General features: G+C 34.2%; 1 protein-coding gene and 1 long non-coding RNA gene across 2 annotated transcripts; both read left to right on the top strand.

Annotated features, from left to right (window-relative positions):
• The first annotated feature begins 4,273 nt into the window (after positions 1-4,273).
• Positions 4,274-5,750, top strand: LOC136819787 (uncharacterized). The gene is made up of 2 exons (XM_067076028.1): positions 4,274-5,040; positions 5,304-5,750. Exons 1-2 carry the CDS (start codon positions 4,340-4,342, stop codon positions 5,731-5,733), a joined length of 1,131 nt encoding a protein of 376 aa, XP_066932129.1. The 5' UTR covers positions 4,274-4,339; the 3' UTR covers positions 5,734-5,750.
• Positions 5,751-5,942: 192 nt separating this feature from the next.
• On the top strand, positions 5,943-7,674 carry LOC136819786 (uncharacterized). The gene is made up of 3 exons (XR_010848484.1): positions 5,943-5,971; positions 6,176-6,275; positions 7,357-7,674. It is a non-coding gene; the product is annotated as an uncharacterized lncRNA (long non-coding RNA).
• Positions 7,675-12,838: the final 5,164 nt, after the last annotated feature.

The raw sequence follows: 12,838 nt of genomic DNA, 5'->3' as shown, positions 1-12,838 counted from the left end.
AGAAACGTATATCAAAATCACTATTATTGATATCATTAACATTGAAAGCTTCGACATAAAGAGGGGTTATAGACGTATTTTTCGAAAACTTCACTATAGTGACCCCTTTCTCAACAAGAAATCAGTAAAATTTGTAAGCTAACAAGGTCACAAACCAGCATGACATTTGTTTCCCTAGCCCATATCCCAACGCAAAGAATTGGTTTGTCTTCATTAGCTCGCCTCTAGCTAAAAAACACTGTCTAGCTCGCCTCCTGCTTCATTCACCTACACACATATACAAACTCAAAAGAAAAGTTTTTGAAAAAATCAAACACTTCGCGCTGAAAAGAATTGGCTGTTGATAACAGATAATAGTATTCCTTATAAGGAGATTCGCAAACATGGAATAACGGACAAAATGAACGAGAAAGAAAGGAGTTTTTTTCTTTTTGTTTACAAAAAGCAACGAGTTCACTTATTAAATAAAGGTGTAAAAGTACTTGCTGCATTTTTTTCTATTTTAAAGGAATTAAAAGAAAAGCAAATAAAACATTACAAGACACTAAAACTTTTTTACTGGTAAGTTTTATCACTTTTTAATTAGTTTTATGGGTTTTAGAATTAAAAATCGAGTTTTTCCATATCAAATTTGACAATGAAATTTTATTTCATAACACTTTTGTGAGGAAAATGAATAGGCGAAAGAATTCTAAGATTACGTAATTAAGAATTTGCTCCAATCAGCTTTCGGAATTTAAAAAGACTTAGTCCAATCAGCTTTCGTTGGCATATTTTGAAACTTTTTTCATTAATTTATCATTTTTCGACATTTCTGTGTGTTTCGAGTTGGAAGTAGAAACGTATGAAAATGTTGGAGAACAGTGTTTTGAGATGGGGCGAGTATTTTTTCTTATGATCTTTCTTCTTTTTCTTTAGATAACATATATAAAAAATATTCCGACTTGCCTTTTGGATTATGAATTATGGAAACTGAAAAAGACACCACCATGGATTCGCAATATGTATTTCAATCTGGTCAATTTACGTAAGTTTACTTTTACTGGTTGGAAAACAAATTTAGCATACCGGATTGATATTTTTGAGTTTGAGACTTAAAATTAATGGAATTTTACTCATTTGCTCTAGCTGAAGACTGAAGAAATTGCTTGCTTGACGAATGGAGATCTTGATACCGATGATACGAACTAAGTGATAGCAGAGAACTATACTAAACTCATGAGAACTAACTAACTAGCAGAAAAGCGTACTAGAATAGAAGTTGCAGTTGTTTGTAAATACTCGACGGATACATGAACTGTTCATCTGTTCCTGAAAACTTTGCTTATGTAAGTGAAAGAAAAAAGTTCTAAACACTAAAAGTTTGTTTTTTGATTAAATTGTAACTTAATATTTCTTCATCAGTGTAATTGTTATTTGCAATATATAAATAAAGAAACGGAAATTTTAAATTCATTTAAAAGCTCCATGAATTTCCTTTTGCTTGCCTGATTTGTATTTTTAGATTTCATATTTGTGAAATAGCAAAACACACGCGTGTGCGTTCGACCAAAACCTTTTGGGATACTCGATTTCACATTTGCGAAATAGCAAAACACACACGTGTGCGTTCGACCAAAACCTTTTGGAATACTCGATTTCATATTTGTGAAATAGAAAAACACACGCGTGTGCCCTCGACCAAAACCTTTTGGGATACTCGATTTCACATTTGGGAAATAGCACAACACACGCGTGTGCGGTTAATCTAAATTTTTTGGATACTTGATTTCACGCATGTGATATCCAATTTCACAGTTCAAAAAATACGTTTGAGTTTTTAGTATTTCCCACTCGTGTGAAAGTTTGCAAAATCACACGCGTGTGATTTGCGTGGGAAATAGCAATTTCATAATTTGTGATTATTGAATTTCACACGTGTGTGATTTGATGATTTTTTCCTGTGTGAATGACGTCGAAATTACGACAAAATGAAAATAGGTTTTATCTTTTAATGGGTCTAAGTTCCAGCTGAATGACGTCGAAATTACGACAAAGTGAAAATAGGTTTTATCTTTAAACCAGCCCAAGTTCCCTGCTAAATGTCGAAATTATGGCAAAGTGAAAATAGGTTTTATCTTTAAACGAGCCTAAGTTCCCTGCTAAATGTTGTCGAAATTACGGCAAAGTGAAAATAGGTTTTATCTTTAAACGAGCCTAAGTTCTAGCTGAATGTTGTCGAAATTACGAAAAAATGAAAATAGTTTTTATCTTCTAATGGGTCTAAGTTCCAGCTGAATGACGTCGAAATTACGACAAAGTGAAAATAGGTTTTATCTTTTAATGGGTCTAAGTTCCAGCTGAATGACGTCGAAATTACGACAAAGTGAAAAAAGGTTTTATCTTTAAACCAGCCCAAGTTCCCTGCTAAATGTCGAAATTACGGCAAAGTGAAAATAGGTTTTATCTTTGAACGAGCCTAAGTTCCCTCCTAAATGTTGTCGAAATTACGGCAAAGTGAAAATATGTTTTTATCTTCTAATGGGTCTAAGTTCCAGCTGAATGACGTCGAAATTACGACAAAGTGAAAATAGGTTTTATCTTTTTAATGGGTCTAAGTTCCAGCTGAATGACGTCGAAATTACGACAAAGTGAAAATAGGTTATATCTTTAAACCAGCCCAAGTTCCCTGCTAAATGTTGTCGAAATTACGGCAAAGTGAAAATAGGTTTTTATCTTTAAACGAGCCTAAGTTCTAGCTGAATGTTGTCGAAAATAGTTTCTATCTTTAAACAAACCGAAGTTCATCCAGCTGAAAGTTGTCGGAATTACGAAAAAGTGAAAAAAGCGTTTTATCTTTAAACGAGCCTAAGTTCCCTGCTGAATGTTGTCGAAATTACGGCTAAGTGAAAATAGGTTTTATTTTTTAATGGGTCCAAGAGTTCCCTGCCATTCCCTGCTAAACGTTGTCGAAATTACGGCGAGGTGAAAATAGGTTTATCTTAATTAACCAAAGCTGCTTGCTGCTAAATGTCGAAATTACGGCAAAGTAAAAATAAGGTTTGATCATCTTAAAGAGTCTAAGTTCCAGATGAATGTTATCGAAATTATGGAAAAGTGAAAATAGGTTTTCATCTTGATCAACCAAAGCTCCTTCTAAACTTTTATGAAATTTCATTGAAAAAGGGAGCTATTTCGCGCAATTTATGAGACTTTCATTTGCAAATTTTTGTTTAAGGAGGGGCGTTCAGTCATGGGGGCGTTTATTTGATTTCGAAGTACTACGGTATCTAATGGTTGGTATTAGAAGGAAACAAGTAGTTTTTACAAAGTAATGATTTTTTTCAGAAAAATATAAACCTCGTATATAATACAAATATCTACAAAATTTTAAGATCAGTTTTTTAGCAAAGAAATCATACGTTTACCGTGATCAATCAAATTTTAAAGAATGCTGAAGAAGCATTAACTGTACAAGGAAAATGCAGTGTAATTATATAATATACTTAGGTTGAGGATTGTAACCTTTTAGAAAAAAAAGAATTCTCGATGCTATTAAGGTCGTATCTTCCGGTGTGAATATCTTTTTTCATGAGATATTTTTAATTCGATTTTTAACCATAAAAATTTTCAACTTTTCGTTTTAAAGCGATATATTCAAAATCTACATTAATTTTCCTTTTTAATGGTACCCATAACAATTAATGTTGAAGAAATTTTATAAATTCAAATTGTGGAAATATGTCCTTAATAAAAAAAATTTCAGTATTTTTGAAGCTGTGGGACTATTTTTAAATTCTACATCTTGAATTTTTGACAATGTCTTGAGCCGAACTCTTTCTATCAGTTTTTGTCAAGGGGGTTTATATTCGATTTTTTTTCTTTGAATTTTTGGCGGTCAAAAGTTGAAAAAGACGATTTCTTAATCATTTCAATAGATAAAAGCCTTTATATCTCTAAGTATAGATATGAAACCATATCCTCCTGAACAAACTTCGTATATTTATTATAATTTCAATTGAATGAAATAGAAAATTTCGTCGAAGTTTTGAAATTAATCCCGCTATAACAATTTTAAGGTAATTTACTAGTAGATCGTTGCTTGTAGAGATTTTACAAACCTAATTTCCAGAATATTTTTTACGCAACAAATGGCCCATAATAAATTAAAGAAATGTATATTCAATTAACTCCGATAGCTAAAATACATTAAATTGCTTCATCACCTCAATAGATAAAAGATCCAATGGCCCTTTTACAATTAGTTTTCTTGTTAATAAGCAAACAAATGGTCCACAATACAATAAAGAAATGTTTTTATCCAATTGTTAAATGGTTTCATTATCTCAATAGAGATCCCATGGCCCTTTTAGAATTTACTCTTTTGTTTCTAGCCTCCAGCTGTATTTCGAGCGGGAAAAAATTTTGGCGGGGAAAAGATCCCTTTCCCCTTTTTCTTATTCCATTCTCATTAGAAAAAATGACAGCGAACGACCCACTGACTTGTGGATTTTTGAAAGTGAAAGTCTTTAATTTATTGGTTCGAGATTGTTATAAATTGGGCAAATTAAGTGCTTGTACAGTTGACAAAAGTAATACTTATGAAATTCATTGTCGAGAAATTAAAGAATATTTTTGTGGTGTTGAAACTTTTGATATAAATTCGGCTTACTATGCAAAGAATTTAGTTGGCATCAGAAAGATATTACTTGATATTGGGAAGTCGACGTCAGTAGCAAGACCACCTAAAGAAGAAATTTTGAATACATTTTCCGAAAAGATTTGGAAAAGGTTGTCACAGTGTGAAAAAGAACTACACTCGTTAAAAGACTGTAAAGGTTGCCTTTCCTTTCGAACATTTAAGACAGGGCTTTCCCTATTTCCAGTCAGTAAAAAGGCGAGAGTTCATTATGCCAAAGCAAAGAAAAATGGCTTGATTCGTGAACCAAAACGCACACCATTAGCTGACATTAGCAATTTTACCAAACAACAGCAGGACAAAATAAAGAGACAAGTTATAAAAGAGTGCGAAACTATCAAAAATGCTTCTGCTATCAACAGGTACGGTTCTTTTATTTTTTATACACCCCTGTGTCACAGACCCGGTAGACCCCCCGCCCCGGTGGAAAAATAGGCCAAAAACTCGTACCCGGTGGAAAGGGTTGCAATTTTTTCGCCACACATGCCGTCAGTTGGCAAATAAAGTGCCTCCCCCGGACTGGAGCATACTGGAGCAAACATTTGAAAGTTGTTTTTCTCAATAAAGTAAAAATGGCTCAATCATGCTGCTCCTTTAAGTTTAAAATAATTATAATTCATTTTAGGGTGCTGACAACCAACCAATCGTTCCGAAAACGAGGGAGGGTCCGTTCGAAAGAATCACTCGAAACCGATGAGCAGGCCGAAAACAGGTTTCGAAAAGAACAAGAGAAGATAAAATCTGGAAAGAAAAAGCCGAATAACCATGGTAACGAAAGAAATTACGATTGGAATAGAGAAGGATGTTTACGAGAGGTTAAGAAATTGAAAGATGGGGACGTGATAAACTATTCGGTACTTGGAAAAACATATGGGTTGAGGAACAAAAATGGAAAATCTGCTAGAAACCGAGGCCAACTTGTCAAACAATTTTTGATCAAAAACAAAATTGACGTTTCAAGATTTCGTCCCGCAAAAATCAACCGTACAAGTAAAGCAAGAAAAGCTAGATTAAAGTATGTATATTTCGATATAAGTTCAACTCGTGAGTTCTAAATTTATAGAATTAGAATTGCAGATTACCACTGACTACCTCTGAAATCCTTCGTGATTCATTAGTGCGTTAATAATAATAATTGTTAGTTCTATGTCTGTACTGATCTGGTCTTGTGAAAGTATCCAACCACGCATGTTCTCTTTACATCATCAGGTTACCCAATTCGAACGTTTCTGTACCAATTGAGATGACCAATCTCAAACTCTCCCTGAAGTTTTACGTGAAGAAATTGCAAAGGTATATATATCCTGGTATTTTATTTTTTTGCTACAATATAATTAAAATATAGCGTGCGATGTTCGACCGTTATTTTAGGCCCTGTAATTATTATTGGTCAGTTCAGGCAACAAGAGCTGAGTAATAGGTAAGAGCTAATCTAATAGAAAATGCATCAACCCTTGCTGTTCATTCTGTTTCCAATCTTTTCCTACTAAAATTTAGGGCGTTTATTCAGTTGGAGAGTTATTGATGCCACATACGTTCGAGAAACATATGGTTCTAAAAGATGGCGAGATTGTTATCGAAAGTTTCTCAGTTCAAGGTAAAATCTATTTCACCCCTGTCTCAGTGGCCCATTTCTTTTGTCATTCAATTCACACTTCATACTTCTAGACAATATTCTAAATAGCTCGCTTTATTCTAAATAACAATACATTTTCTTACTATCGCCCAACTGGTCTTCAAAAAAACTCCAATCGGGACACAGAGAAAAGGGTGTTTTACTATTGATCTCCTTTGTTTAATGACCCCCTATCCCAGACCTGCTTGGATTTTTCACCGTAAAAATAACAGACCAACCAAACCAAAAAACCAACTAAACTCGGTGAGGATTGATATTCCTATCTATGTTTCTTATAGCTAGAGATTTGGGTTTTTTTCGGGCTAAACATTCTGTGGGAATGGAAAAATAGCACATTTTTTTTGCCACGGCGATTTGGAATCGGATTCAATCGGATTCAATTTTGCTTTTTGAAGGGGCATAGCATCGAGAAAAGCTTTGTCAACTTAATTTTTTATTTTGTATTCGTTGAATACCATGAAGATGCTAATATAACACCAATTTTCAGGTCATTTCTTCCATCTCGTTTTTCTTAAATTGAATTCCGATGCCGTATATCCCTTCGGGGGACTTGTGTATCCCTTCGGGGGAAATTTGAGTCTAATTTTCAGATATTACCTGAAACATAAAGGAAATCAATCAAACTGGTCTAAATTCTCATTAGGAGTGTTAAAAGGAGTTAGTTTAAGAAATAAAAACATATTACTAACTTGGTTTTAGCTATGCTAATTGAAGAAAAAGAAATGAATCCAATAAATTCATAGTTCCTAACTCAAATCGCCGTGTGCAGTGATGGTATGTTTGTTACATCATTTTTCACTTGGGAAAAGAATTGAGTATAATTGTCTAGTTGGGACGAAATTTTTGTCAATTCTTCCAGTGGAAAGAGCTCCCAGTGAGAAGGGGGTGTTTGAAGTATTTTTTGAATTGTGTTTGCAGAATAAAATTTTTAATGGGAATATGAATGTCCAGCGAGATACTTCATTGTGGAAGATTATTCGCTGTGCTTTTGTTAATCTCCTTGAGGTCCATCACTGAGTTTTAATTATCTTATTATTTTTAGGAAGAAAGATTCCTCTTAAAGAAATACGGGAGTCATTTTTACGCTATCACCGGGAGTACTTACGCTTGATTTCGGACGAGGATTATAGCTCCATGAGTATCGAAAAACTTGAATTTGACTTTGAGAGGCTTGATGAACCTTTTGAAAGAGACCTGCCAAAAGATAAACTTATCGAACGTCTTAAAAATTTCCACTGTAAACGTCACTTGACATGCTGGCACGACGGTTCATCGATATCGAATCATGGTCACCTTCAAATCACTTTTAACGTTACCTACGACAAGGCCTTGTTTTATACGAATGAAGAGTACCGTGAAAAGTTCCGTATGTATTTTTAAGTTAAACTAAACATACCCATGCATTTCCTATTCCTCTATTTCTTAACTTCTCGTTTTTAAAACGTATTACATCAGCTCAGTCTTGTCTACGGCTATGGTAATTACGCTAGTCAGTTAATGAAAGCATAAAATGTTTTCTTATAATTTCAGATAAAAGCGTGAACGTTCAAGCAAAAATTAAATCTCCAAAGATGTATTTGCTAGCCAGATGTCCTTCAAGTGAAGAGGAACTTTTCTATAGCGAAACACGTTTGGAAGACATCAAGTCGTTGAGCTTTGACTTAGAAGTAGATGGAACAATAGTTAAAGATGTCATGCGCTTTTTTAAAGGTTTGTTTAAAAAAAACCCATGGTGTTTATTATAAAACTTATATATTTTTCTGATGAGACTACTCAATGAATAAAAACAAACTTTCCCTGTTGTTTGAAGGTCTTTTAGCCTTTGAAAGTTAATTCTTTTACATCTTTTACATTCATTTACAATATCACTTGCATTAAACTCAGCCAAATTCAGCTAGTTGAGCTAATTATCCCACAATAGATTACTTATAGATTATATTTAAATCTTTCAGGTGACGGTCCAGCTTGTCAGACTGAGTGTGGGCAGCAAAAAGGTGGTAACTATTTTTGTTGGGTTTGTCCTATATTAGCATCACGATCTAATGACTTCACACACTCAAACAACTTAGATTATCTCACACTTGAAGATCGCATAAACAACGTGACTTTAACTAAAACTTCTAAACAAGCTGCTCGTTCCAAAAAGAACAATTATTTTTCAAAACTTAGCATGGCAGACCTTAAAAACGAGTTACAAGGCAGAAAAATTCCTATCTGCGACGCTGAATCGACAAAAAAGCCTACTATGAAAGAATTAAAGTTGAAATTGTCTGAAAAATGTGTGGAAACCATCGTGTCCTGGCGCTTGTTTTTAACCATCCAACTAAACCTCTTTCTGATCACAATTTGGATTCCTACGAAGTTCTACCTGTAGAACCACTCCATGTAATTAAAGAACACATTAAGAACCTTCTAGATGAGATTCCTGAACATTTAGATCGTAATGCTAAAAAACATTTTAAAGATTTGAAGAAAATATCATTTAACGGAAAGGAAGCAAAGAGAGGTTGCGACTATCGAGAGAGCATAGTGAGTTTATGTCAAACCCTTCCAAAAAGTTTCCCTTACATAGAATTGCTTGAGACGCTTTGTGAAATTACCGAGCTTCTATATCAATATGAAGATAAACGCACAGTCCAGTCAATTTTACGCCTACACAACGTTAGTTTCCGCCATTATATCCTTTTAAAAGAGCAATTCCCACAACCAACTAAACTAACACCACGAAAATTTTATGGCCAATATTACCATTCTCTGATCATTCACGCCCCTCTTCAATATCGAATCATTGACGGTATCTCCTCAAACGCCGAAGAAGAAGAGCATAGTTTCAACGATCTAAAGTCCTTTGCAAATCATACGTCAAATCACCATGCAGATCACATCATTTACAATTCTTTTATCCGATCTCAAGCTAAAAGCCAAGAACCAAAGCCAACAAACTACAAAGGAAACATAATCTCAAAAAGATCTCGCAACCTTCCACCAAAGCTTGACTCATTTTTTTATTTTGAGGAGATACAAAAACACGAGCGTGACTATCAGACACATTTAGAGCGTATCGCTGACTATTTACTTTTTGGAAACCTTTATTGGATTAAAACAAACAATGGTATTAAGTTTTTCGACATCACCAAGATCAATTCAAAAAAACTTCAACAAAATTCATTTTCGTAGCTTTACAATCAAACAAGAAATCCAATACTTGAAAGAATGCTGGTCCAACTGTTTAAAAGACAGAGACCGTTTGATTCCTGCTTTCAAAGTCATCATCGAAACCAAAGGTAAATTGGTCGTCCTCAAAACCTTATCAGAATCTATTCCTAGCTCACCCGAGACACGTGTTGAACCAGTCACTTCTAATCGATCACTATCATCTACTGTACTACTTAATGAAGCAAATTCACCGTCATCTTCACTAGATTTGGGCGTTCCCATTTCTCAAAGTACGCCTCTTTTTCCACCTTACAAAAAAGCTAAATATACTCCTTCTACCAGCATTTTAACGGTCAAAAAATCATCATCTGATTCAGAAGCGCCTCAAAAACCACTGATCTCAAAACAAAAATCACCAAAGCCAGTCAGTAAACTACAAAAAGTCGATGATATTCATTTTACAGTTAAAACCTTTGTTCAAAGGCCAACCGATAGAAGTGAATATAAAAGTAAAAGCGCTAAGCTCCTACAGTCAGTATTCGGAAAAGTGGACATCATTAATCAATATGATATATTACGGCTTACAGTGAAAAGTAAAAGATTCAGTTCATTAACCAAAGAAAAGTTTCAGGGTATTTGTGCTAAACTTGAGGTAATGGTGAAAAATGAAATATCTAGACTTCAAGAACGAAAGAAGAAAATCGAACACGAGGAACTGAGAAAGTGTGACTATAAATCCTGTGCACTTAAAGGCTCTAACAAAAATTATCATGAAATGGTTTCACGTAAACTTGGAATCTTAAAAACGATAGTTCATATTTTTAGCTAATTTTTTCAGAATTTTACTAACCACAATTCATTTTTTATTTTATCTATTAAAAACGACGGTAGACACGCTTCTTTTATAAGAGCCAGTAAATTTGGCTGTGGCTCATTTCAATCCTTCTTATTTTTTCATGTTTAAATGTTCTTAAGCTTTTATTACTTTCAATAAGCCTGATCAGTTTCAAAACTTGTTAAGAGAAATAACCTGAAAAGTAACTTTTTTGCTGCAAAAACGTCAATAATTCGAATATCATTGGCAAAATATTTGGTATTTGGAAAAAAAATTGGTGTTTTTAAAGTTTCAGGGTCGGATTGTTCTTAGTATTTGGTAAATTTCAGCCCCATATTCTTATGAAGTTGTTCAAATAGAAAAAAGCGTAAGCTTGGATGTGCTTATTTTTTCAGCAATTTTCAGCCTAAGATGTTCTTAAGTGCGTTCTTAAATAAAGAGCACTTAAAATTGGTAAAATTCCTTCTCATAAACTGGGTTCTAATAAAAAAACGTGTATTTCTCTCATAGATACAGGGTAAAAAGAAAAGCATTTCTTCAGTAGCTCTTATGTCATCTTAAAGCTTGGTGACATGGGAAGTTCTTCCTTGTTGGTGCAATTTTCCAGCCCACCTACCAACACAAGAAAAAAGTCCCATGGTTTCTTTTTTTGTTTCATGGGACAAAAAGTGAGGGAAATACCCAAAAGACATACTGATTTTGACCCAGGGACAAAAGTGAGTTTTGCCTTTTATAGATAGAAGGAAAATGGGGTGCCTCCACGAAAGTGTTTTAGGTTGGTGGGATGGGGCATGTTGCATTGTACCGCGAATAGAAAACTTCTCGTGTCTCCAAGCCTTTTAGCAAATTAGCAAAAATTTTAATTTTCGCTCTTTTACCGCCAAATCCAAGAGCTTTTTTACTACTTTTGTCTGTACAGTTCTTTATTCGATAGTTTACTAATTTGATAGGAAAAAGGAAAAATATTTTATTTCCCATATGTTTTACGTTTTATTTGCTGTAGGCTGTCTATAGGTTAGAAAATCCATTATATCAACAAATCAATAGAATCAAAAGCTATTATGAGACTTGTTTGTTTTTCTTTTATTAGACTCCTAATCAATAGGTCTTTGACAAATTAGAAGATTTGATAAACTCAAGACCGGCCTTAAACAATAGCATCACTATGGAAACGAAAATTTTGAAATCAATCTCAAAATTATTTTGAAATAGGGAAATAAGACCTTAATTTCAACGAGTTGTGATGGCTCTTACTTGGAAAACGTAAATGTTTACTGGCTTGTTTCTGAGCGATTAGAGGTTTCGAAACAAACATTTTTTGGAGTTTTACACCGAGAACTAATAGGAATCACACATAGCTCCGAAGGTTGTATCGCAAATTGCTCATCTGCCGTGAAATAAGGGATAGGTCTCAATCAATTCTTAAATTTCGATAGTTTTGACCAAGGAAAGGTGTTGCTTTAATAAAACACATACGTAATGACAAATTTAAATGAGGTCCCATAAACAGGTATTATTTGAAAGAATTTTCATATGAGATGTGTAACAGAGGTGTAGTGGTGAGACATGTAACATCAAAAATAGGTGCCTTAATATTTCACAAAACCGCGTGGGATTGTAACTCTATCTTCCGAGATAATTATCATGGAAACACTTAAGATGATAACTTTTTTCCACAATGTTCAACAACAAGTAGGGTGGTCTGGAAACCGCCATAGAAGATTCTGGCAAAGAGTTGTATAATTTTTTATGAACAACATATTTAAGATAACAAATTTCATTCAGTTTGAAAATCTCCCTTTTCTAAATTGAAAGCACAGTGCCAGCAATAACCAACGAACTTATTCGTCTCTTCTAGGTTAGTATAGACTTTCACGCAACCCCCAGGGGTCCGGTGAAAACCGGATTCGAATTTAAAAGAATCACCACACTTCATACAAAAATCTACTATGACACCTGAATTAATATTTACGTCTTGTCTCTTCGTCCCATTTTGCTGCTCCAAAGTCTATATCCAAAAACTTCCTTTGAACGATCGCTCGAAATACATTATTATCGACGATTTCTCTCCATTTTTTACAAACTCGTGCAATAGTACTGTGCATCGCCTCTTTTCGATAACAAACCTTTACGAAAATATATTTAAGAATTTTGGTTGGCAATCCATTGATCATTGACCCGTCCGGATTGGAACATAATCTAAAAGCCCAATTTTCCCACTTTAGACGATTACTCTTACTAATCTCATTAACAATGCAATTTTCATGGAACGATTTATTGCATATCTTACATTCACGCACCCCAGTCGTGCGAGGCTCCGGTTGGGAGCAAATACAGTGCAATATATTTTCCCACTCGTAAAGTATCACACTTTCAGTAAAGCTATGTTCTTCCATTGTTTGCAATAAAATCGCATCGTCAAGGCCTTCTCCCATTTCCAAAAATCTTACAAACGAACTCAACAGTTCGTCATTCCTAAAAATGTAGCTGCCTGGATTCTTGCCCTCAGATAAAAGGTATACAAAAAACAAGG

Source organism: Clytia hemisphaerica, unplaced genomic scaffold, assembly GCF_902728285.1.
Source record: "Clytia hemisphaerica strain Z4C2 unplaced genomic scaffold, Clytia hemisphaerica genome assembly, whole genome shotgun sequence".
Taxonomy (NCBI): Eukaryota; Metazoa; Cnidaria; class Hydrozoa; order Leptothecata; family Clytiidae; genus Clytia; species Clytia hemisphaerica.
This window is presented reverse-complemented; position numbering and strand designations above follow the sequence as displayed.